Source organism: Oxyura jamaicensis, chromosome 11, assembly GCF_011077185.1.
Source record: "Oxyura jamaicensis isolate SHBP4307 breed ruddy duck chromosome 11, BPBGC_Ojam_1.0, whole genome shotgun sequence".
NCBI classification, from domain to species: domain Eukaryota; kingdom Metazoa; phylum Chordata; class Aves; order Anseriformes; family Anatidae; genus Oxyura; species Oxyura jamaicensis.
Genome location: NC_048903.1, coordinates 7,532,945 through 7,558,879, shown reverse-complemented (window position 1 = coordinate 7,558,879; position 25,935 = coordinate 7,532,945). Strand labels below are relative to the sequence as shown.

At 40.7% G+C, this 25,935-nt stretch overlaps 1 protein-coding gene across 3 annotated transcripts in view; it reads right to left on the bottom strand.

The window, feature by feature from the left end:
* The window catches only part of NETO2 (neuropilin and tolloid like 2), a 31,733-nt gene extending 6,631 nt beyond the window's left edge, over positions 1–25,102 (bottom strand). The window contains exons 1-7 of one of the 3 annotated variants that reach the window (XM_035336756.1): positions 24,603–25,102; positions 13,239–13,295; positions 11,601–11,741; positions 9,411–9,659; positions 7,348–7,392; positions 7,131–7,258; positions 3,280–3,508 (exon numbers count right to left, since the gene is read on the bottom strand). In XM_035336756.1, the coding sequence (XP_035192647.1) occupies positions 3,280–3,508; positions 7,131–7,258; positions 7,348–7,392; positions 9,411–9,659; positions 11,601–11,741; positions 13,239–13,295; positions 24,603–24,636 (883 nt within the window). In that variant the 5' untranslated portion in view covers positions 24,637–25,102. The remainder of the gene's footprint in view (positions 1–3,279; positions 3,509–7,130; positions 7,259–7,347; positions 7,393–9,410; positions 9,660–11,600; positions 11,742–13,238; positions 13,296–24,602) is intronic. The other 2 variants (XM_035336755.1, XM_035336754.1) reach the window with 2 other exon arrangements.
* Between the last annotated feature and the right edge of the window lie 833 nt (positions 25,103–25,935).

The following is a 25,935-nucleotide window of genomic DNA, read 5'->3' as shown; positions in this document are numbered from 1 at the left end:
TTATGCGTGTCTTCCTGTTTCTTATTGCACTCAATTTTCGTAATCTCCACTCATTCATTTTAAGCTTTTGTATTACTGTCATGTTAATTTTAACCCCTGACAACCTGGCAAGAAGACCCATATAGGAAGCTTGCTTTAACTCTAGTGCAAGCACTGTAGTGCTTCTTCCTCTAACATACTACAGAATTTATTTAGAAGGTATTTTGGAAGAGTTTATCTGCATAACTTTAGCATTTTAAAATGTCATAGTGAGGAAGATACATGTAATAATTACTGAATTGAGCTGAGAATTTAATTGTTTGGAAAGTAGATTCAGAAAATGAAGGACATTGCTTTAAAGTATTATCAATGCTTAGAAAGTTATAGCTCATGCCAGTTATACCAGGTATGAATGAGATGTTAGCGTTAAAATAAGGAAGTCATTCGTGAGCCATCCGTTTGCATTCTGGGATGCAATAAACTGGCTTGGTAGATGTGAGGAGAGTGGTGGATGTTGTATATCCTGACTTCGCGAGGTTTTCAAAACTGTGTCCCATAACAGCCTGGTAGAGAAACTGATGAATTACAGACTATGTAGGAGGACAGCGAGGTGGACTGAAAACTGACTCAGCTGAGAGGCATAAAGGAATGTGATCAGAAGCACAAAGTCCAGCTGGAGGCAGTCAGTAGTGGTGTTCCCCAGAATTCGATGCTGATCTTATTTATCCTTTATATACAGTAACTTTAAAAGGCTGTGTATGTAATAGTCTACAATGTCTATTAAAATACCTGAGACAAAGGAAGATCTATGAAATTGGTGTCCAGAGAAGCTGTCAGGAATCCATGTGTATTTTTTAGTGTTTCAGTACGGATCTGTATGGAGTTGTAGTTCTTTTGGGGGAATAGAGGAAGAATTATGATGCAAGACACACTCCTTTTCTTATTCCCGTATTTTTTCAATTTGTATCTTTTTGGATGACACATTCTGCTGCTGCCTCTCCATCCCCCAGCACATTCTCTATTTTACATTCCTGTGTAGTTTCTTTAACATTTTTTAGGGATGGCTTTTGCTCACAGGTCCATGAAAATGGGACAAATTGACTTCATTTTCCTTTGTTTGTTATATGGGGAGTACAAAGTCTGACTACCAGTCACAGTGATTGATTGGTTCCAGTCCAGGACTTCAAGGACGTAGCTGGACTCCTCTCATAACAGCTGCCTAAAGCTTGTGCAGTTTTCACGGTGTTCTTTATATATGGCATTATTCATGTATTGAATCAAGCCAGAAATCCAATACATTGATTTTTAATGTTGTTAGCTGAATTACTTAGTCAAATTTGCAAGCAGCACTAGGTATGTGTTAGGTGACTGTCATGCACAATTAGCTCATTTATGTAAATCTTTTCAGAAATATTGATTGTTTTCATGGTTGGCTTCTTATAATTACAAATCATTAATAAGGTAGAAGAGAAAAATAGGTTAGAGATTTGAAGAGAAGATAAACCCAGATTCACTATTTTCAGTTTGAAAATTTGATTATCACTAGACTATTTAAAAATACAGGAAACGCTTAGTTTTCAGGCACATACTTTTGAATTACTGTATCCAAGAAAGACAGTATCTCAAGTTAGAAGATAAATAAGAATAACTGCATGTCTTTGCTGACTTTCTTCTGGCAAAGACTTTTGAATTGCTTTAAAATTCTAACTTTGGAAAGTTATCCAGCCCTAGAAGTGGTTACTGCTTCAGCCTCTTGCACTTCATCCCTCCCCTGCCCCATAATATTTAAAATATACAGGGATAATTTCCCCTGGCAAAGTTCATAGCATTTTTGAGATAGTGCAATTAATTCCAGCTTTTATCACTGATATTAATAATTGTATTGAAGTTACTGGTAAGTAAGGTAAGTTACTTTTCCAGTAAGGTACTGGAAAAGCTGTTACAAATGTGATAAGCAGGTTGTGCTTAAAACATACTTAAATTCACAATAAAGTTTACTAAATGCCTACTCTAAGTTAAACGATAGACTAGTTTCTGAAATGTTCTTTCTACTGGTTCTTACTACCATGTACACAAAGCAGGCAATAGGACAGTTACCTTCAATCGCTGGTACTTTAGAAAGGCTGTTGTGCAGAAACTATCTTTCATTCTGTGTTAAACTTTCCTGGTCAGTGGAGCTGAACATCAAACTACCTGTTACCTGGAACTTGAATTTTTTTGCAAGGTGGTGACCAGGATCCATTTCAGAACTGTCTACAGACATGTTACTTCTGTCAAAAACAGTTAACGTCTTTGACAGCAAATGTGTACTACTTATTCTTCAAGCAGAGCTTTCTGAAAACCTTTAGCACAAGCATAGGTCTGCTCTCCTGAAGTGCCAGACATGTTTTATTCAGTTCTCTGCGTATATCTTGGGTCTGCTGTGCAGTTCTAAACTCAGTTTACTTCTCTGCAGAAGATGACACTTTGCAGTTTCCACATTCTGCAATGTGGGCCATGTTGTCCTTTGTAAGTATGCGAGGCAACCAAATTCAATTAAGTTCAGAGGGAAAGTGCTTAGAAGAAAATCTCACAGACAGGATGCTTTCAAGAAGCATCTTAATTTACAATGAGAATAATGACTATCTCTAAGGCAGGCTTTGGAATCCAAACAGAAGCCCAGACAGCATTTGTAGCTCTGCTTTTAATATAGCCTTCTTAATAAATTTGAGTTCAACTGCCTTGTTCGTGGCTGTGTAACACAACTGGGCTTTGCTGAGGGAGCACACATGGTGTTGTTTTAGAGCCACGTGCAATGGAGAAAGGAGGCAGCAGCTTAGGCATGGCAGGAGTGGGGGTACCTTCAGATCTGCAGTTGAAGGTAGGGCTGTGGATAGAAAGAAGATCCAGACTCAGCAGGGTCACAAGCGTTTCCTAGCCTTGTGACTGTCCAGCGTGGGATTGAGGAGAGCCTGTCGTGGTGTCTGGCAGGGAAGCAGAAGTTTGGTACTAATGGGATAGCACACTTCAGTCTCATTACTCTTCTAAATAAGTCTGTGCACGTTTGTAGAAATCATTGAGAAGGACCTACCCTAAGGCTGTATTATTCTTGAATTCAAAGGAAAATTAAACCTTTTAAGAAAGGAGGAAAGCCAGTCTTCAGGAACCATGCTCATAACTGTAATAAAGCAAGTATTTGACTTACCTGCTTGTATGTGAAGGAAACAGTATAATTCCTGCTGCATAAAACATAGCTAATGGCTTTTCCTAAAATACCTGAAGTACTGTGATACCAGAATAGGCACTTTAAAATGTACTTACGATCCACAAATGAAGTGAACAGCATTCGAAACCTGCTTAGTCTACTGCCTTCGTCTGCCCACATTCGTATGACGCCGGTCCCGGTCTGCAGCATGACATCATTTGCTACAGTGCTGCAAAACTTTGCCTTCAGGTTCTCAATAGAACTACTTCCATCATAGACAGCAACAAAATTTCTTTTGCATTCATTGGAATGCTCCATTTGATAGTCCAGAAATCGTAAATAAATCTGTTAGAAAAGAGAAATGAATATCTCCAGGAAAAGTAATACAGAGAAGACAGTTTTTGATTTTTAGACTTGAATAAGATGTTTTGTCCCCATATACATTTGTGTAACTCCTGATTCACAATGCTTTTGAACTTGCATTTCCTCTCATTAAAGGTCAACGTGGAATATTACCTGGAATTTGTAATAAGTGTCTCCATTTCATTCCCCCTCCCCAAACAATCTTTACTTAATAATTTACTCTGATGTATTTCTGCTCCCCCCGGGGAAAAAATAAATAAAAATCAACACAAGAGCTGAATAAAGGTCTAAGCAGCTCTGCTAAGTGTACAGTCTGTTACCCTAGAACAGATGCAAGGAACGCATAAATGTCCTGAAAGAATATTTAATGGTCTTTTGACTGCTCTCTTGCCTTTTTAATTCATAAAAATCAGGCTAAAATATAAGGGAAGGAATCTAGTGAGAAAAGCTCTGAAGCAAAATAAGGAAATTAAAATTTGTTGCTTCAGAATGGAAGCTAATTACTTATACATAGCTGTGTTATGAAAGACATAAACCATGAAAACCACGGATAATTTGAATAAAAAGGGAAGCAGGAGATGAGTAAACTGGCTATCTAGGAAGAGTTAATAAAATTAAGCCAATCTTAACTCCTCCAAAAATAGAAATCTAACCAAAGAAAAAGCAACATATGTGGTAGAGCATATGCAGCAAAGAAATTGGAAGACCAAGATGGTACTTGAAGAGTAAGCAAATAATTTGTCTTGCTAGGGCAGGAATCTTGAGAAAGCTTGCAATTAAGTTAGGGTTGCATAGAAAGATCATTGGGCTTTTTAATCCCTTGTAGGTCTATATTGGAATTCTCAAAATTCTAGTGAAAGTTGATGAGATGTGTAATTAAGCCACCTGTAAATTAAAGCCATCTTTAAAATTCCCAAGATGTCCATAATTTTGACAGAGAAGAAATCTATCCATGTGGAGGCGGAGGGCGAGAAGGTTCTAAGCCATGAGGTCCTCGGTGCGTTCCTCAGCTAAGCCTGGGTCTTGACTGTGCATTTACAATGGCCTGTCTGGCTGATACCACGAATACTAAAGACCTTGTCAACAGCCAGATTTTTCATGCATCTGCCTACTGACAGGAATCTCAAACTCTTGTTTAGATTGTGATGGTGTGGATGAATACCATACTACTGCTATATTACCTGCTCTTCTGCCCTTTTACCATCCCTTGCTTTTAACCTTAACTAGCATGAAAACTGAATTTTAAAGAATTCACTGAAATAAAAGCATTACTCTCGTGTGAGAAACAACAACAACACATGCCCCCCACGTACAGTTAACAGGCTCTATTTAAAACACAGTAAGAGAGAACATAAAAAATGGGATACACTTGTCCAGCCTGGCTTCTCCTTTCTTTCCGCTGTTTTCCAGAAGCAGGCTGCCCTTGCACATTCTGTGATAAGGTGCAGCCTGTGTCATCCTATCATGCTTCATCTCTGTGAAAATGCTACTTTTTTTGTACCTAAGTACGTTCCCTGAACACACGTGATTCCATGCGTGTTCAGCACTGTGATTTGCAAAGTGATTTTCTGTAAATAGTCTTTTTTTCTTTTTTTCTTTTCCCCACTGTCTTAGATTTACAAGTGGAAGTTCTCAGCTACACTGAGAACCTGTCTTCCATTGATGTTTTATCTCACAAACATGGGGGGCTTGAGCTGCATGTGCTGGTGTTTTCATTTAATGATTGGCTTTATGTATGTGCTGTGAAATTACAATGGAAACTAAAAATAAAGTAGCACATTTTTAGTAGAGCTATCTGCATATGAAAACAAAGGAATAATTCCATTGAAAGGGCTCAGCTCTGCAAACGCTCCTTCTAGTTAGTGTGCCAGGCAAATAAATATAAAAGGTCTTTGCTCTTAAATTATACTGATAATTCTAGTAATTTTCTGAAATCTGGAGTGATTTATTAAATTTATATTATGCAGATTTTGTAAGCCCTTTCATTGCTGTAATTATTAGTTTAAAAATATATTTTGAATGCAAAATCAAACTGAGGAAATTAAAAATGTCTATGCTTAGTTTTTGTCTATGCTTAGTTTTGTCTATGCTTTAGTTTTCTCAAGAGATGGAACCATATCAGATCTAATGAGTTTTATCATCATAATTCTGCCAAAATTGAAGCTTGAGAAACCACTCTTAGAATACGAAGAGTTATTTTTCTGTAATGTTTTAACTCAATAATTTAGGATGATGATCTAATCTCAGGACTGACCCAACTACAACTCTGCCTTCTGGCAACATTCAATAATTTATTAAAATATTTAAGCATAAGACCTGGTGCACTCAAGTGGAAATGTAGAGAGAAAATGGTTTTATTATTGTTTCTGGAAGAACTGCTACTATTACTGAGACTAGTACAGGGCACCTGGGAGTTGACTCACTTCCTCAAAGGCTCAAATATATTAGTGGAGTTTTAGTTTCTTGTCTTGTCCTCTTATTTCTGTCTTTTAGGTTGCTGTTTCAGTGCTGATTTGGAAGTTGGTGAATAGGGCTACTTAGTTAACTCGTAGCGGTGGATAAGAATGACTGTCATCTTGGCAAGTCCTGCTATTGACAATGCATATTTTTTAGCATGTGGTAGAGGCAAGGAGTAATATGTGCTTTAATACACACACAGAAGCAAATAACAGATGTGTATGTTATACAGAGAAAAATTACATATTCTTCAGTGCAGTTTGTAAGTAATTAGTAAGTGTATGGTTCTGAAATGTTATGTAGCTTCTCTATTTTTGAAAGCAGGCTAAGGTTATTGTATTTTGGAATCCTTTTCTCCGCACAACAATAAAGCTTAAGTTGTTTTTAATGATTATAAGACAGTGTGTTTTTTCATAAGTAGTCTTCATAAGTAATGCTGCAGACACAATCACAAATATCAGGCACCTATATATCTATTGCTGATTTTTGGCTCGAACAGCTACTATGCCCCTTTTGGGACTCAGAAAAGTCCAACCAGATTTTACTGTGGCACTTTCAGAGGGTATGATCCTATAGCAAAGTTAGAAGAGAAAAAGTGATAGCTCCTCAGGCATTTCCAGGTAAAACCTTTCATTTCAGCTCAGACTGCTGATGAGATAGATGGGGTTTTAGTGAAGGTGCTGGACTGTGAATTAGACTGGGGAGGAGCCAGGTACACATTCTGCTGACTTTGAACAGAACCAAATCCTCCAGCAGAACTATTGGCAGCAAAATTTTAAATCATAGCAGCAAGATTTACTGTAGTTTATCAAAGCTGTTAGCCAGCATTTTTACCTGCAGTTTTCCAATAAAACCACAGGCCAAATCAAATGTCCTTGGAAAATGTTGCTTGAACAGTTTTCAGGGTTATTTTGTATTTGAAGTTTCAAATAATAGGAAGATAACACCATGGACTTGCTGTATATGTTGCATTTCAGAAACAACATTGTGTCTGAATTTCCTAAGCTACCGATACGTAATTCATTTCAATGAAAGTGTGACTTTATGCTAATCACTATTACCTGTTTCTAAAGACTTGGAGACCCATTACATGCTGAATGATGACTTGGAGACCCATTACATGCCGAATGATATGAATGAAACCCACCTTAGCGTTTGGAGTAGCCTTAATTGTCCATATGCAGTCAACTGCTTGTCCCGGTTTTGTTTTTTCTTCTTGTTCTACTTGACTGGAACGTACTATTCCGTCAGCTCCCGAGAGCTCAAATTGGCAGTCTAGGGAGAACATATACATGGCTGTCAAATGCAATATGATATTAATTTAAAATTTCATATATAAAGAAATTGGTACTGTAATACTAGACCTGGAATGGGATTTAAAATGCCTCCTAGGTAAGTGAAGTCAGGATCTGTAATAGAAAGAAGTCATGAGTCACAGGGGCTATCAATTCTTAACAATCACTTCTAGGCTTATTATAATCTGAAGATGATGTCCATTTTTATTATGTCACAATAAAAATTGCCAGAAAGTTTGTTGAATCAATTGGAGGGTACAGAGAGAAACTTTTTTTAGATAATACATTACTTCACGAAGATTGACCTTGTAATTCTATGCTAACAGCTCAGATTTCCAGCCTAACACCAAAAATTATTATTAGGTGTTTTGTTCCTATGATATATTCTTAACTTTAACTGTGCCAGTTTTCTCTGAAATCACTGGAGCTTCACAAGAGTACAGGGATCTTTCTGTGTGCATCATTTTGATCAGATTGTTGTCTGTATGTCGGGGAACAACTTGAACTGGAGTAGAATATATTGATGTTTTGAAATTGCTAATTGCTATTAATAATGAATATAAAAAAAGACAGCTCAGTACTAAAGACACTTTTTCCTTGGGTACCCATGCTGCTTATATTAGGCTGACTATCACAGGTCTAGATATCATTTATTAGGGCAGAGTTTAGCGTTGAGTGCTCCTCTATTGTTCCTCCTTCTAAATGCACAGTGAATGTACTGTACATGTCTGTGTATTAAACTATAGTAACATAGTGTATGTAAAGTACCAGTGAGTTAAGAATATACTTTTTCATAATGGTTAAATTATGGTACTTGACTTTACTGGGACTAGGCTTGGCTAAAAATGGGTCTAAAATAGGCTGGGCTGTCCAAGGTTTACATATCAGCGACATGTGTTTCCCCACAAGTCGCACAGAAGTCCCAAGATGCATGCTGTCACAGGCGTGGCATAGAAAGTCAGCGAGCAAATCATGTACATCGTAGCATGTACATGTGCACGAGACGTTAGTCTAGGCAAAGAAAGCACTTCAGCCTGGAACAAGGCTAAGTTAGTTTTGAAAGTGATGTTAATGAAATGGCTTTGGAAATGGACTTAGCAAGATGCATAAGTACTGTCCCTGTGGAAATATTTTAGCAGATCACTCTCAGTTGACTGGTTACTACGTTAATGTGGAGAGTTTCCAAATCTAAATCCCTAGCAAGGTGTAAAGTTCTATAAATAGTAATATGTAATTGTGTATAGTATTTTCATGTGCTGTAGGGTTGAAGACCAGTTGGGTAAAGACAGCATAAAAAAATTATGCCTGTGTATACGTTTATAGTAGTAGTAGAGCTAACTTTTATACATTGCGTTTTGTCCCAAAGGACAATAAAATGCTGATAACTACCCACGTATTGTATCTATGAAGTACAGCAATAAAGCATTGCACAAGGATATCAGTTCAAATTCACTTGTAAAAAGAATGCTTGCCAGTTTTAAGTGGCCCAACAGAGCAGATGTAGTTTCTGTCTGTCTAAAGGCACTGTCAGCACATTATCCTCTCCTTCATACCCTACCTACACAGTTCTTTGAGCAAAGAGCAAAGTCTGAGTCCATGGTTTGAGGGTATCTAGTTATATCGATAGTTGATGTTTGGACTGTATAGATATTTCCTCTGGCTTTTCAGAAATGGAAATTTAAAATGTTTTGCATCTGGCTGGAAGTACTGTTATAGATTGACCTCAGATATTTTGGTCATCTTGTCTGATATTCCTTAGAAGATAAGCTGTTGAAAATGCCAAACTGCTAGTCTACAAAAATGCTCTTTCCATTACTACCACTGTTGGAGCTGGTACAAATTAGAGTACCAAAGAGGGAAGTTGCTAAAGCCTTCAGTACAAACAAGATCAATTGACGTCTTCAGTAAGAAAGTACAGACCTGTAATTCCCTTTGGTCAATTTCCCAAAGTGATTTTATTCAGGTATCTATCAGGATTAGCAAGACAGACACCTCTAACTATTGCATTGTTTCTTTGCCTTCATATGCACTTATGATGAGATACAGCTCTAGACTGTCAGAATAAACACATCCACAGAGTTCCATGGGAGCAAATCGTCATTAATCTGGTCATTAATTTTAGGCACCTTTACCTGGTATAAATGAGTATTTTGCTTGAAATCCCTTTCCTTCCAGCTCTTCATCAGAAGTAAACTTGATCCACATAAATCTCCCTGTTGATCTAATTAATGCAGGGCTTTTCAGACCACAGTAACGATCAATGAGAGGGGAGAAGCCAAAAGGTCCATCGCGAACCTCCAGATGATCAAACCGACATTCAAATGAGGGTTCTATGTAATAAGGTTCATCAAAGGTCAACTCAATCCTTTGTCGTGGAGCAGCTAGACATAAAAAATTGAGCAAAAGAGTAAGTGGAAATCTATATAAAAAACACATGAAGATATGAAATGGAGAGAGACCTCCAAAACAGCAAGACAATGAGACTAGACACTTCTCAAAATACATCTAGTAGTCTGCCACAAAAACTCAAGACATACTCTAATAAAAACTTTAACACTGATTCTGTGGGAGATAATTTTTCATGGAATTACATGGATTTTTTTTTTCTTTGACCTTTATAATTGAAAATTCAGCAAGGACATACATTTAAAATACCATGTGTAACACATATCAACATATATGCAAAGGTATTCAAGGAAGGTTTAATATTAAAATATAAATTAGTGTTGTAGTGGGAACAAAGTACATTAAAAAAATGGAAAAAACATTGAGGGATACTGAAAACAATGGAAAAGAAAAAGATATCAAGAACTGCTACTCACTGATATATTTCCTAAACATTAAGCCCAAAATTGGAGATCCTTTGGCAGGAGATGTCTTCTAGTAGAATACTCAGGAAAGTGTAATTGCTTAATATATATTATCAATATATGAATGACTACAGACGTTGGTAAGTCTGAACCAGGATTTGGGTCAGATCCCGAATACCTAATGCAGTACAGCTAAGGCTACTTGTTGACCGCACTTTCACATCTATAGTTTGGAACCATGACTTTATAATGTGTGTATAGTCTTAGTGCTTCGTGCTAGTGTCAGCTATTGTGCTGTAGGAACTTTTAGATACTAATTGGTATCTGGAACAACAGCATTAATGAATCATATGCTGTCTACTTCTGGATGCAAAAAGGATTTATTTATACTTCTTTAACACTGTTCAGACATTTACACCTTAATTATACACGAGTTAAAAATATTTCTGGCTGTTGGCTTGCACATATTGGCAGTGGTCTGCAGGAAGGACTGTATCTTAGCTAGAAACCATGGAGGACCTTTTTCTCACTCAGGTTCCCACAATGTTCCTGTGTAATGACTGTGAGGACAGAGGCATGGAAACTGTTTCTGTGCCCCATGGAAACTGCCGCGTACAAGGAAGATCCAGCACTGGATCTGGTATGTCTGAACTCTAAAGCTGGACAGGATATCTGCTCTCCATGCATTCAGTGGTAGGGAAGATACAAAACTTCCAATGTGCATGCATGGAAACAAGAATGAGGGTCTCTATTACAAATAAAAACTCACTGAAACGTGTTACTTGAAAGACACCAATTAATTGATAAGAATCTGATGATGAAGCTAACTAGTGTTTTTAGCTGACTTCAGTGGGTTTTGGATGCATTCTAGGAAGAGCAAAAATAAGAAGTGTGTCCCAAGTCTTGCAGCCTTTATCCAAGATATTCCCATTAGATTGTATTTTTTTTTCTAGTTAATGATTTTTTTTGTCCCCATTGCATAACTTCAGTAGTACAAAAATGGACAAGTGTCCATTTTTAGTACAGTGCTACTGTGACAGACAGGTGTGGGGGTTTTATTAATAAAGGGCAGCATAAAGATTTGCTGTCCCTGAGATAGATTTAGACTAATACAGTGTGATCTGATAAATGCTAAAGATAGTTCTTCAACCATTTTCTCCAATTTATTATCAGCAATATTCTACATGATACTAAGATAAGCCACATTTTTTATCTTCATAGTTCTGTGCTTTCATAGATTACAGCAGATCTGGTGCTGCTTTCTCTGGCTGTGAGGGTATGCCTTATTCCATATTGGTAATTCCTACCTGTTTGCCTTTTATACTCATGTGCTGTTGTTATCCAAAAGAGTCCATTTAACTTCTCACTCAACCAAGTAACTAAAGAATTGATCGTATTACCAATATGACTATACAATACTTGATGATATGTTAAAACGACAGTTTTAACAGTTCAACAAAATCAATATAACAGTAAGGTTACAACACAACAAAACAGAAATATAGCTGGTACCTTCTAAGATGTAGATGCACTCTTGATTTGGTGGGTACATGTTAGGGTAGTTTGGTGAAGCAAAGTGTCCTCCATTACTAGTCCGTACCCAATTATCGCACTGGGTAGGAGGAATGCGATTCAATCCAATATTTTGCCCACCTTGAGGGAAAACAAAGAAATCAAATAAATGTCTCCTGCAAGTATGCAAATTTGATTTTGCAAAGGTAAAACACTGACAATAATGCACAGCCTATAAAAGGAGAAAGTAATTTGTTTTGTTGAGAAGCCTCTTATCATATATGCCACTTGTTAATATCTAGCTAGGAAAATCTTTTGGTTAATTTAGTGGTGTGGTATATCCTGATGAGATCGCAATTTCGGAATGTCAGATCTGTACAGTAATCCTCAGGAAGGGAAGAGAAGGAGTAAATTTTTTTTACCCACATGAGTTTAGATTTCTTGATGCTTTTTTTTCTAAATCATATAGTTACAGTGGCTGCCAATAAAACAGCTTTATTTTATGTCCTGTGTCCTTTCCACTCCTATGCAAATGTAATCTACAATATTTGTTGGCGTTTACTACTTTTGACCCTGATTCCAGACTATCCTAAAGCATATCGCCATTAGGCTATTTGCAATAGTATATTGGAATAAAAAATGCTTATGATAGGTAAATAAACTAAATACAGCAGTGGTAGTTAATAAAGTTAATAGCAGTAGGTAGATTGCACTGGTAGCTAAGATTCTCATTTAAGATCAAAGCTCTCTTCTTCTGGATGCAGGAAAATACCGTCTGTGGCTGAGATGTTGCACTTCACTATGATCATGCACCATGCTGGATCATTCACAGAAGCTTTGTTAGATCAGATTTCCTTATTCTTGGAGAAAGGGCTTGGGAGTAGTATGATCCTTCTAACATTCTTATTAAGTACCTTTGACCCTCTTCTTTGATATCAGCAGAACTGAAGAGAGAAAGACACGGGATATGTGGTTTCCGCTAGATTTTTCTAAATCTCACAGGGGTGCTCTCATCATGTTATTTATATTTATGCAGTTTTTCCTTGCAGACATTTGAGAGGGAGTCCATGCTGATACAGGTCATAGCTGCCTACAGTAAATTGCAAATTACATCACCTTCCACTGATATCTTGGCAGCCTTTATTTACGGGGGTGAAAACTTAGTCTCTCCTGCAGAAATTGTTCAAGGAAATTGTGTAGGTGTTAGTTCAAGGAATTCTTCTCTCCTATGTGTGGATTAATCCCACATGTGAGAAAATAAGGTTTGTGAAACTATTGCCTTCCCCCTTCAGGAGGTATTGGCTTTAAAAATATTTGTGGGCGGACTGCTTGAAAAGCTTGTTGTCAGATACAGAAAACATGAATTTCCATGGTGTTTTTTCCCACCTCTAAGGTCTAAAACCATAGATTTTTAACTGGGTAAGTGAACCTTCATGTTCTTTTTGACTGGATGTCTTTGTTCAACTGGAAAAAAATGCAGTAAATGATGGGGGGGGAGGGGCAGGAATGGACAATACCGGAATTCATATAATTAATTGAACACCTGTGAGTATCTGAATACTTTGACTTATATTGCTTAATTCAACACTACTAAACTCTTACATTTTTGGAAAGAAAATCATCAAACCAAAATTGTACCTTGTGTCTTCTGTGCAATGGCAATGCCTTCCACTACAAGGATTGTTACTAGCAACACTGGTAAGAGAAATTGAACAGGAAAAGCATCAGTAATTGAACAAAATTGTAGACCATTTTATGCAATCCTGATTCATGCAAATCCTAGAATCACTAGCCCAAACAACTCAGAACATACAAAAATACATAATATATGTGCTTTTTTTTTTTTTTTTTTTTTTAATTTCAGCTTTAGGAAACTAGTGTAGTTTAAGTGCACTGCAGGTTCTTCTTCTATGTTCCTTAAGAAAGCCTATATGAAAACAATCATTTATTGTTTAAAGGGACTTCAAGAATCTTTTATAGAGGATCTACAGATTTGAACACATTTTCTAAAATTAAATTGTGTCTATCTTCTATATAATTTTTATATCCTGAAAAGAGATGTTTGGCTGCTATATTGAACAGTATTTATCCTAAACCTCCATATGCATAATGTGTATACAACAGACTTCCCTAGCTTACACAAAATTAATGGGGACCACAGGAGACACTGCATGGTCGTATCCCTACAGAGGTTTCAGGAGTGCTACAGAATTGTATCTGCAAGACTGGTTGCTGTGACGCTGGTACAACACCATACCAGTGATTTCTGCAAACAGTGCAGGTGCAAGTTCTAATGATGGAGAGATTTACTCTGAGTAGTTGCAGTAGCTGTGATGTTGGGATGTACACTGTTGAAAGCATGCTGGTTTGCTGATGCATTTTGTTACATGCTGGCATTTTCTAGATTTGAACTAACCTGTGATTTGAACTGATATTTGACCTGTTAAAGATTTCCTGTTATATTCCTTACCCCAACCATTTTCCTTCCTTCCATGAAAAGAAGCTGTCTCAATGGTCTTGCTTTCAGACTTTGCCTTATGATTACACTTCCCTTGCACCCAAGAAGTGTAGTTCTGAACAGCACGTACTAAGGATTCCACACTCCCCTGTTCATCAACAGCTTTAAAGCACGTTTAATCTCCGGATTTTCCTAAAATGCTTTGTCTCCTTGAATTGTTAGGGATTACCAGGAAGGGAAAAGGGAATGAAGTTAGAGTATATTATTATGCCCTCTTCAAGTCTTTGGTTTGCCTCCATCTTGAATACCTCTAATTTTAAACCTGTGCATTAGAGAACTGGTGAAGCAGGCTAGGACTTGGACAGAAGCTGGCTGAGGGCAGATGGAATACAAGTTGCAATATCATATGTGTTACTGAGAGGGGGAACAGAGAGAAAACACTTAGTTTCTCTTACACTACAAGAACCAGGGGGTATCAGACCAACCTAGTGGGTGGCATGTTCAGAGTAAACTAAGATTATTTTATTTTAGTGCACAAACTTCATAACACATCCTTAGAGTGGAAGATTCTGCTTCAGGAACCCCTTGATTCATAAACTGCTGGAAGTCTGGGATAGTATTTGAGGCAAATAACATTTGTTTTACTTTTACAGTCTGAGATCTCTGCTTTTGCATCTCTGTGCAAGACAAGATAGCAGGCTAGATGGACTTTTGATTTGACCTGGTAAGACCCTTCCCATGTTCTTAATCGATTTGTTAATACTAATTCCGATGGGCATGGCCTCATCCCTATTAAAAAAAAAAAAAAAAAAAAAAAAAAAAAAAGATTTCAGCAGGAATTCCATTGTCACATTCAAGAAGTTCATTCTATTCCCCGATTTTTCCCTCTCATTGCTCAGGCGTTCTAGTTGCTCATGCTGAAATAGCAGTTTCTCTGTCTGCGATTTCTCTGTGTTGCTATTAGACTTCCAGCCCTTCTGAGAGCTCCAGAGGGAGCATGCACTGACTGTGAACTACTGAGATCTTGACTAAATTCATACAGATGCCACTGTAATGTTGGTACAGATTGATTATCTTGGGGAGGGATGGAAGGAATCAAAGTCTGCCCCTGGAAGTGTCAGTCTTGCATTTCTATTTTATTATGTACGTTTCTGCTGCCCTCTCTTCTCTCTACCCATATTAAAACAGACTGTACATGGCTATGAGACAACTCAGCAACAACCATTTGTTCCATTTCTTAAAGATGACCACTCTCTATTTTGCAAGGACATAGCAAGCTCAGATCAATTTAGACCACTTTATTGTGCTGCTTCTTAAAATGCAAAATGCGTTTTGGCTTTTTTTCATAAAGCAGACAAACACAGAAATCTTGATAAAAACTTCCATGACTAACAGAATGAATGCAGATAGTCCATTTCAAGTATCAGTGAAAAATCTGTGTTTTTTGTTTAGTATAGCTACCTACTGTGGCTAATGCTGTTATGGCAGCATTTTTTTGTTTGTTTGATTTCCCCCCCAGGAACATCAGTAAGCATCGATGTTTATTTCAGTGACCGTGGTCTCTTCTACAGGTAGAAAGAACATCCAAACAGATACTCAGTTGCACTAACCAGTGATTTGCCTTCTTGAAATGATGTGGAGACAGAAACAAGCCTCCTAAAAGGACTTCAGAAAATCTGATTGGTTTTCACTAAAGCCTGAGCTACTTCTATAAATAGCCCAGAGCTGTGTGTGTGTGGAAGTGCAAAAGAACAGTGCATGTTTCCTGCAGAACAGCATGGGTATGCAGACAATTACAGAGGATACATGCTCTGAATATTTGCCTTAATTTTGTCATGTTATACGGATGAGTGGATATAGTAAGTATGGGGCACTTTCTCAGTGTTCCCTGCCCTTTTCATCCTTTTCATTTTAAATCTCTTCCAGCTCTTGCCTTTCTCTAGCAATGCTCCCTCTCGTGCTCTCAATCCCTACGAAGTATTCAAAGCAGCCCAGGTAGCAAATCTTTAAGGGCCTACCTTTGCCATTACCTTTATCCCTGGTGATAAACACATCTTTTTTTTTTTTTTTTTTAAAAAAAAAAAAAACATACTTCTTAATATTCTCTAGTGGGCTGTCCTAATCTCTGTGACAATGATACCAAAAAAGTGGAGAGAGGACTTACATTTATATCGGTTCTTCCTGAGAGTAGCAGGCAGAAACCCCTATGGCAGCATTGCCTTAAACTTGGTGCATTTACACGACACAATACAGTGCATGATAGCAAATGGGAGCTTTTTGGCTGGAAACAAGGCCTATTAATGTTGAGGATGAAAAGAAAAGAAGGAAAAAAATGAGCCAGGATATTTTTAAACCTTTCAGACTGCTTCCATTAACCCATTTTTGTGTAATTTTTAAAAACAACAAAGCAGTCATTTGGTGTCCTAAATCTATATCGCTTCCTGGAAAAACATTTTCAAATTTCAAAACCTGATTTAAACCATACAAGTCAGTAAGAAGGAAGGAAGATGTCAAGGGAAGAGACAGGTCCTGTAGGATGGCACAGTGGAGAGCTAGTGCTAAACCAGCGTCCTGATGGTGCATGCAGCAACACAGACACAGTGACTAGAGCAGACGTGCGGAGATACTGAACTACATTCACTAAAAGTCTTGTAGCACTTTCAGGAGGATCATAAATCACCTTGTTATTTCTGATAAACTGAAATTCAAATAGTTATAATGCACCTGAACTTGCAACGAGACACAGTATTCCTCTGTTGCTCCTTTTTTTACCTTTTTAAGTCTCTTAGGTTTCACTGAGACATGACATTCTTCCGTGTGGATGAAAGGTACCTTGTGGCTTAGCCCTACTATGGCACAGGAAACAGAAGTAGTAGGTGCCCCAAAACGCTTGAAGGTGGCTTGCTAATGTAAGCAGGAGCACAGCCAGTGCACAATTGCAGGACTACATTGAATATCAAAGGGTGTTTAGGATTGTTTTTCATGGAGGAGTGTGGTGAGAATTCTACGAGACAATACTGAGATTTGGGAGACTGACTTATAAACTTCCACGTATTTAGTTGGTAAGGATAATAGAGACAAGTGATTCTGCAACTTACTTTAAGTTTCTACTTCCTATCTAAACTGTACAAGGGGCTACCATTAAACCAAGAGCAGCAAAGCCATTGAGGTAGACAGATTAAGAGGAGCTTCTTTTATTCATGAATCTCGTATTTGCTGCAAATTCCATTAATTATGGTGCATGTTTTTGTACCATTTCAAGCTCTGATAGTTTTTACCTGTGTGACATTAACTGCAAATAAAGAAAAAGCAGCAACATTTTTTTCTGCCTTTAAAGCAATCTATTTTTCATTTTCTTCACTTCTTTGCATGAAATGTTTTAGATAACATAGCCTGCAGACAGCAATATAGACTTTTAAGCGTGAAGACACTAATCATACGTTGCAAGTTTTCATCACTATTCAGTTGTTGAAATAGGCTTATGGAATAACATAAAAGAATCCCCTGAACTGGTGTAATAAACCATGCATTTTTTGCAGGAGTCAAGATTTTCTTTGCTGACATTTCTTAAAGTTCTCTAAAATGAATATAAGGTGCAAAAAATATTTAATTTGTTTGTGAAGTATATACACATAGAGATTAAAAAACGAGTGGCTCCTATTTCTCTTTAAACATGAGTTTATACAGTTTTATAGTAAACAAATGTTCAACCAACAGTAAGAAACCAGTGTTTTGCTTAGAGAAACAAGTGCTGTAGGCTGCAAATCTGACATATGCTTATACTTTCTGGCAAGAAGCATCCTTCAGATTTCATGGAATACACTACTGCTCTGAGCTCTCTATGGTACGTCTTTCCTCTGCTTTTTCTGCATGCTCTAGGGATCTTCACATATAGAAAAAACACAGTAGATGTGCTGCGTAGCTCTGCAAGCAGTGTCTGTCTTCAGGGATAACAATGGGGGATCTATGCATGCAGGGCAAGCTGAATATCCAAGTTGGGAGCAATCAAGTAAAACTTAGAGTGAAAAATTCCACCATTTTAAAAATGAAGACAGTCATTTAGAGCATTACATGTTCTTAGTACTAGTGGTAGTCAGAATCCTCGGGATGAAGTTGACAGACATTGCTTAGAGCGGGATTCACTGTTTTATCTCTGCCGTACTCCCTGGATTAGGCAGCACCTTGTGTACATAAAGTCCAAACAGACAGTAATTGGCAACACGCAGGTCATGCATGTTAGAACATCTTGCCAGGATGCCTGCTTCTTTCTGGCAGATACAGCCCTGAGTAACAAATGCTTGATCTTAATTATATACTGTGTTTTGCCTTATGGGAACAAGTCCTTTTCTGTGTACTATTCTTAAACTCAGCTCTTAATTTCCCCCCTGCATGCTAAAATTAATGTTACTTTCAGTAACTGCTAATTGCAGTATCCCAGCATTACATCCAATGATTTTCCACATTAGTCTAAACCTTAATTTTAGCACTTAATGTAGTGAAGACATTTGTGATGTTACATTCTATCTTACTCTCTGTACATGTTCAGCATAATCTGTTTGTATGCATTTTAGTTGCCTGTAAGGACTCTGATCAAGTGTAGGGACACATGCTATTAGATGCTGCTTGTATGCAAAGTATTTGACAGTTTTTGTAAATAACTTCTTCAACTTGGACAAACAAGGTAAAGTGGGGAAAGGAGAACAGAGGCACTCTGGACTTTGTATAATTCTGTGTGGGTGGTCACCTCCTTTTCTTTCAGGAAGCTAATTGAGTGCCTTTCTGATTCAAGCCATTTTTAACTCAGAAACAGACAAACTGTAAATTCCATGGGAATAAGTTTTCTTTTCCTCTCTTCCTAGCATTTGGTGACATTTACAAGTTGATAAAAGGAATATTGGATTGCATCTGTTGCTGCTTTTTTAAGCAAACAATTCTATTGCTGAGGATGAAAACACAGCAGTTTTCAAATCTCACATGCTCTTACTGTCCGCAGTCTGTATATAGTCCCTGATTTTTCTGTGGTCTCAACAGGACATTCGCAGATTGTTAAAATGAATATCAGAGAGCAATAAAGTTGGCTGCCTAGAACTTAGCTTATTAACAGCCCCAGTGATTTTCTCCATTTTAAATTTCTTTATTTAATATTCATTGAGCTACTGGAATATAGTGCAGGATTGCAAGAGAATAAAGTAACAGAGATGAAGGCGTGCATGAAGCAAGACATACTTTTAACTGTTTGTAAGTCTTACCAGAGTGTGCTAGTGGAGCTGCCAACCCATTTTTAATCCTCCTCACAAATGCTGGTAGCAGAAGTGGGCTTCATCAGCTATTAACAGTGACTAGTGCCTTTCTAAGATCCAAATCTTGTTAGCCATTAGCATGCCAGCAGACTGTCTGAATGCACTCAGGTCTGTGCTCAGATATGAGTTTCATCTCACTCTGGCTGTTTCCAGCAGGGATTCCTCTCTTTAAGATTGCCAGAGAAACAAACCGGGAGTCTGTATCTCTGCAGAGGAATTAGGTTAACTGGTTCAGGAGGTACAGGCAGTTCTCCCACTTCCCTTTCATAAAAATCATCTGCAGAGCAATTCACGCTTGGATGGATCTGTGACAGAGTCCCCTCCAGGTTTGCCCAAAACATTTAACATTTCTGATCCCTTCCTCCATTAGAAATATTTGAGCAGCTGTGGGTTGCTTCATTCTACCAGTTTGCTCCACATCCTGTTACTTATAATCCATTCCTGGATATCTCTGCCAGCAAAACTTCTGCCAGAAGAATAATATCTTTCATTTTTTAAATAGACACTCTCCTTTTCACATGGAAGATCTTTTTTCATCTCCAAGCTGTGTGCAGCAAGCGACTGCTGAGAAGGCTGCATGTGCAAACCATGTTGATGAGGGGTTCCAAAAACCTTATTAAAATATATACACTGATTTAAAGTTCAGATGGGTTCCCTGTAGCTGACAGAACTGATCCTGCTGTACATGACTATTCTGAATACATCTTTCCCGGAGATTACTTATTCCTAGAACAGTTGGATAGTGATACTTCTCACTTAGAAACAGATCAGATGGTACCAAACGTTGTTATCCCTTCATTTCTTTATTATCAATATAGTGTATTTTTTTTTGGTGGAAATCTTTTCAGGAACATCTGTCATGGAATTAATATTAAATGTTCTGCTGTCTTCTGTCATGCCTGAGAGCAGCTAATGTAGAGCATAAATATTTTTTCCCTGGCTTCTTGCTCTTAGTCCCTGGAAAAGAGACTGCTCTGTGTTCATGGATTTTATTGTCTGCTAAAGGAGGAGGTTTTGTGACAGGTATTGTTAACATCTTGGCAGTCCCTTCCTGGTGCATAGTGGGTCAGCTTTGTAATAACGGAACATGGAGTGAAGCACAAAGATAAGCTAAAATAAAAGCAATGTGGATTTTTTCATGAAAAGTTACCTGCTGTTCTTTTGTTGAAAAATTTACACTCCCCCACCCCAGCCACTTGCTGCATGTGAGGCAGCAGTTGTCAGTCACGTATCAAGAAAGACAGCAAGCTATGTAGGTTGTCCAAGACTGCTAAGTGCTTCGTTAATTAAAAACCAAATTGGAGTATACAAGGCAGAAAAGCAGCAAGCCTGTTTGCAGTGCTAGAGCCCCAACTGTAGCCAAGACACTCTAATTAAGACTTTGCCTGAGTCTGGCTAAGCATGTCCCTCGCTGCATGTGTAACCTGTTCTGGGGACAAATAACGTGGACAAGAGTCTGCGCGACTTCTGGCACAACTGCAGATGTTTAATCGCTCCCTTCACCAGCCCTGCAATAAATTATAATGTGAATTTCTGACAGGTTCACAAATGATGAAGAGCTTATAAAGTTTCATTTGGGGAGTAATCTTTCTGTCTAATCGCTCTCCATGAATTAAACCTTAGGGAAGGTGCAGATCATCTTAGCTTTTCATGAGCTAGAGATACATAATTCAGTAGCTCCTTTAGCTTCAGCCTTGTGCTATTCTGTACTCCAACTGTATCTACATACCTGACTTATAAACTGAACTTTTCTGTTGACAGCAATGCACTTAAAACCAACTTATTCTGTAAAAATTGTAGCAGTCATTGTCAAGTATGTCTTAGGAAAACTAGAGAGTTAATGTTTTTGAAGTTACGCTACTCTGGGAGCAGTACATTTTGGACACTAAGCTTGTATGTGTATTAAATTAAGGCATAATACATACCACCAAATAACCTTGTATTTAACACAGCAGCTTTGGGAAATACTCTACAGTTCCTTGAGTTACTTCTCCTTAGTTGCTTAACAGTGCAAGCAGTCTTAGCTTTTATTTTTTTGACTGCAAGTTGTTTCTGTCTTTAGGTAAAAAACAAATGAAATTCTGGCTTACACTCGCTACAGCCTTCATTAGGGCCGCATTAGTCTTTACAAACAGTACTTCACTGTTGGTTTCAGTGGACAAGTCAGGAAATCAGGAACATATTTTTTGAATTATATTTTTGTCTGCTTGCTTTCAGCTTCTCGGGTCATTGTTACAACTTTTGATTGTACAGGAGGCTGTTACTTTGACTGGGCACAGGAGACTGTAACTCCTAGCTTTCACGTAGAAGGAAGCCTTACATCCTAACACTACTTGTTTGTGAGAAATTAGCTGTTAAAATCATGCCAAAATGCAAATGAGGGGGCTGAGCAGAATGGCAGGAAGTTGATCATAGAAGTCCACATTCTTGCAACCTGCAGAGTTGGAAATAATTCTGTACCTCATTGGAAGGCTGGGAATGTCGACTTTCCAGGAGCAGCAGTAATTTGCTTTAGCCCTATCTGTTGGTTGAATTAGGACAGAAGATACGGAAGTCTCTAGTTGGCTTTTTAAGGTGATCTAGTATAATAACTGAAGCAGTGCAAAACTAATACATAGTCTGGATTTAACTTATGGTTTGTTTGTTTCTTTTAACCAATCAGTGCATGGAAGTGAAGGAGGGGAGCATAGCTGAAAAATGGGAACAAGCCCATAGCCAACACATTTTGGGGGAATAGAAGATATGAGGAAATTCAGGATGCTATATTTAGTTCCAACGCTTAACAGAAACATGGCTTATCAAGAAAGCAGCTGCTTTTCTCTCCTATGGAATAGAGGGTTATAATGCCCTATTGTTGCAGAGCAGTTGCATTTTGCAAGCTGTGCTAGAATTCAAGAACGATTCTAGTGGTGGTCAAAAACTCACTGCGAGCTCAGAAGGGAGGAAAAGGCTTTGCCTTTAAAGGGCAAAACGCAGGGAGCACCCTGGCCTCCAGTAGCCCACGTGCTACTGAGAGGGCAGGCAGACATGGGCTGGGCTCCACTCCGACAAAACCTGCAGCGCTACGGCAGCCTCAGCGCTGCCGTGGCCCACCACCACTGCCCCTCAGCACTACTGGCTGCTGCGTCCGGAGGGGGGCAAACAGGCGGGCTGACATGGGCTTCGGTGCCTAGCGTGCGGCTTTTACAAGTTTGGCTGAACACTACGGACAAAGGCAATAAGAATTATATTAAAATGCTTATTTTAGTCAGCCCTTGTTACTGATAGCTGAGGAACAAGCTACAGGAGTTCTGAACAAGTATAATAAAAGAAAGGCGAATTGCCCCAAAGTGAGTATGATGGACCTGCCCTGGGGTACAAAACACAGACAAAAACACAGCTTTTGTGGATGACAGAAACATATGCATGCATGTCATGTTAAGAACTTGATTGAAACCATTTTAATTATTATTGAAAATATAGGGTTTTTCACAACTTACTGAGCTTCATGGTGCTTCTTATGTGGTTCAGCAGAACTCAGTAAGTAAATTACAAAGCCATTTGTATAGAGGAAAAAAACCTCTGTCATTGTAGGCTGAGTTTCCATGTGGGATTTAAGATGCAGCTTGTAAATATGGTGGCTTGATTTGAATGTTATTTCCAATAGTTTCCTTTTAGGATTAAATCTGTGTGTCTATTTATAATCTTTATTTTATTTTATTTTCCTTCTGCTTCATGATTAGCTGTAAGACTCTGACTATATGCAGACTTCCAGTGAAGAAGAGATAAAAGGGCATGTATGATGCTAAGTAATGATACCTTGTTTCTGTAGCCATGGCAAGTGATGCATTTAGAATACTAACAGCTTATTGACTAATGGCTTTGTGCAATTTATTTATTGTAAATGATACTAAAAACTTCCTCTAGAAGTGGTTTTCTTTTTAACTGGACACTAGTGTGATTATAAACGATCAGAGCGAGCTCTGTTCAGGAGAAATCCTGTACAGTCAAATTGTGAAGAATTGGATATTTCTGAAAGGCAATCAAGTCTGTGTACGTAGAAAGTAATTAAGCAGCAGAATTGTCACTTGTATTTTATGGTGATTTTACCATGGTTTATGGTATTTAACTATGTGCTATGTTACTTACAGAGGAAGTGGAAAAATAAAACTAACTACATTTTCTTGGGGCTTGCCCAAAAAGCCTTTTGTTCCTGTGGTGTCTGAAACCAGTGGATGGTTAACACCTCTATATCAGGCATTTGCGGAAAGCAAAGACTTTCTCTCTCAATTATTATGCTAATAAATGAAAAATATTTATTTAAACCCCCAAGATAACTATCCTTCAGATCAGAGACATGGGAGTTTATGGGCTAAGGAAACATCCTGGATTTAAAACAGACTTCTTTACAACTTTCATACCGTGGGAAGACATCAATGCACATCAGAAACAGTTCTCCCCACTGCAGTAATGCCTCGATGGCTTAAATAATGCAAACAGACGTTCCGAAATTTCCTAACGGAATAATTTAATAAAAAAAATCCCTGGTGGTGCACGTCTGGTATTGCTGAAGAAGATGCAGAACGCTAGAAACCATCTCGTGAGGCACAAGGTTAACTGCCACGTTTAGCTTTGTTTTCTATCAGAGACCCTTCGCTTGTCGTCGGGCTCTATAAATAACAGCTCAGATAAGGAAAGGCCGGGGGGAAGGCTGGCTTTCCTCAGTAGTTAGCAACTGAAGTAGTTAGGAACAGGATTTACAAGCCTCAAGAGAAAGGGAAGCAGAGGTGAATACCGGTCAAGCAGGAGCTGATTTCGTGAAAACCTCGCCGAAAACACAGCTCGCTCCTCACAGCGAGCCCGCTATCCTGCTCACCGGGAGAGTTAGGGGAGCAGAAAGAGGATTCTGGCTGCGAAAAGATGGAGCGCAGAATGTCTCGACGCGTCTCGGGAGCGCACGGCCGAGCCCCGGGGCAGCCTTGCAGCCCCCGACCCCGCGGCTGGGTCCCCCCGGCAGCAGAGCTCCCGCAGCCCGACACTGCCCTGCCCTGCCCTGCCGGGCCGGGGGTGGCTGCGGGCTCCCGGCCCCCGTAGCCCCGAGCTGCCGCCGGCTTCCCCCGGCGCGGAGCATCCCCGGCCCCTCGGCCAAAAGTTTCCGCGGGCCGAGGGAGGGCGGCGGGGGCAGCCGAAGGGGCGGCCCGGCAGGGCAGCGGGGCTGGGGCAGCACCCCCGGCGGGGGGCTGTGGGCCGGCGGGGGGCTCCTACCTTCCAGCACCGAGCAGACTTGGTGCGGGGCCATCGTCTCCCGGCGGCGGCTTCCACTCGGCGGCGATCAGCGGCGCTCCATGGCCGCGGCCGGGCGCGGCGGCCCCCCGCGAGGGCGCTGTGGCCCGCGGCTACGGCTCGGCCGGCCCCCGCCCGCCCGCGGCCATGCCCGGAGCTTCAGCCTCCTCCTCCTCCTCCTCCTCTTCTTCTTCCTCCTCCCTCTCCCGAGCCCGGAGCCGCCGCCGCGCTCAGTCCCATCTAGAGCGGGGCTCGGCGGGCACCGTCGGGGCTGGCCCGCCCCGGGGGCCGGGGAGGAGGCTCTCGGTGAGACGCTCCGCTCGCAGCCCGGCGGCTCCGAGCCGGTGAATGAAGCCGGTTCGAGCCGCGAGGGGGGTTTGCTCGCCTCAGCCGCTTGTACGCATGTGCCCGCCCCCCGCCGAGCCCCGCAAGCAGCCGCAGCCGCCGGGGCCGCTACGCTCCCCCCCGCCGGGCCGGGCACCGAGCAGGGGAGGCGGCCCCGTGCCCTGGGAGGGCAGCGCCGGGCGGTTTCCCCCGGCCCCCCGGCCCGCCCGGGGGCTCGGCTAGAGAAAGGCGGAGAACGGCCGTGCCCGCCTTGGCTGCCTGGGGGCGGCAGGCAGCCGCCGCCCCGCTCCGCCGGGCGTTCCCCCCTTCTCCCCCTTGCTCCCGGCCGGGTGCCCAGCCCGGCTGCGTTGTGCTGCCTGCGGCTCGGCAGCCCGTCATACGCCTTTGTGCGGCTGCTGTGACGGCTCCCACGGAGCTGTCACTCGACACGGAGTTAAGCAAAGGACGCCCTTAGCCCGCTGCCCGCCCGGCTGCCGCCCCATCACCTCGGGGCAGCCGGCGAGAGGAGCCGTGCGTGCCCTCGGGCGGGGGCCCGAGGTGGGACGCCGGGCACGGGCTGCCTGCCTCCCGGGAAGCGCCTTCCGCAGGGCAGGGGGACCGAGAGCAGCAGCCGGGACCGCGGGACCCGAGGCGCCGCCAGCTCCCGGGCCGGCCCCGCAGCGCTGCGCCCGCGGCTTCCCCGCGCCCGGCCCCGGGCTGCACCCCAGGGTGCTTCCCGGGGAGTCTCGGGGCTCGGGCACCCTGTGGAAGCAGCCTGAAGCCCACCCCACGGACACGGCAGCCGGGCCTTTAGGTGCTGGTGTGCAGCCTGCGGGGCCGCCTGCTCCAGCCTCGGGCGTGGGCGTGAGGCGTGAAGCTCCGCTTGCCTTGCGGTGCGGTGCTTTGCGTTTGAATCAGTTCTTTCTGCGGCGTTCAAAGGTCAGCATGTCCTGGGGGAGCACGCCACGCTCCTGCTCCTGGTTAGCGGCCT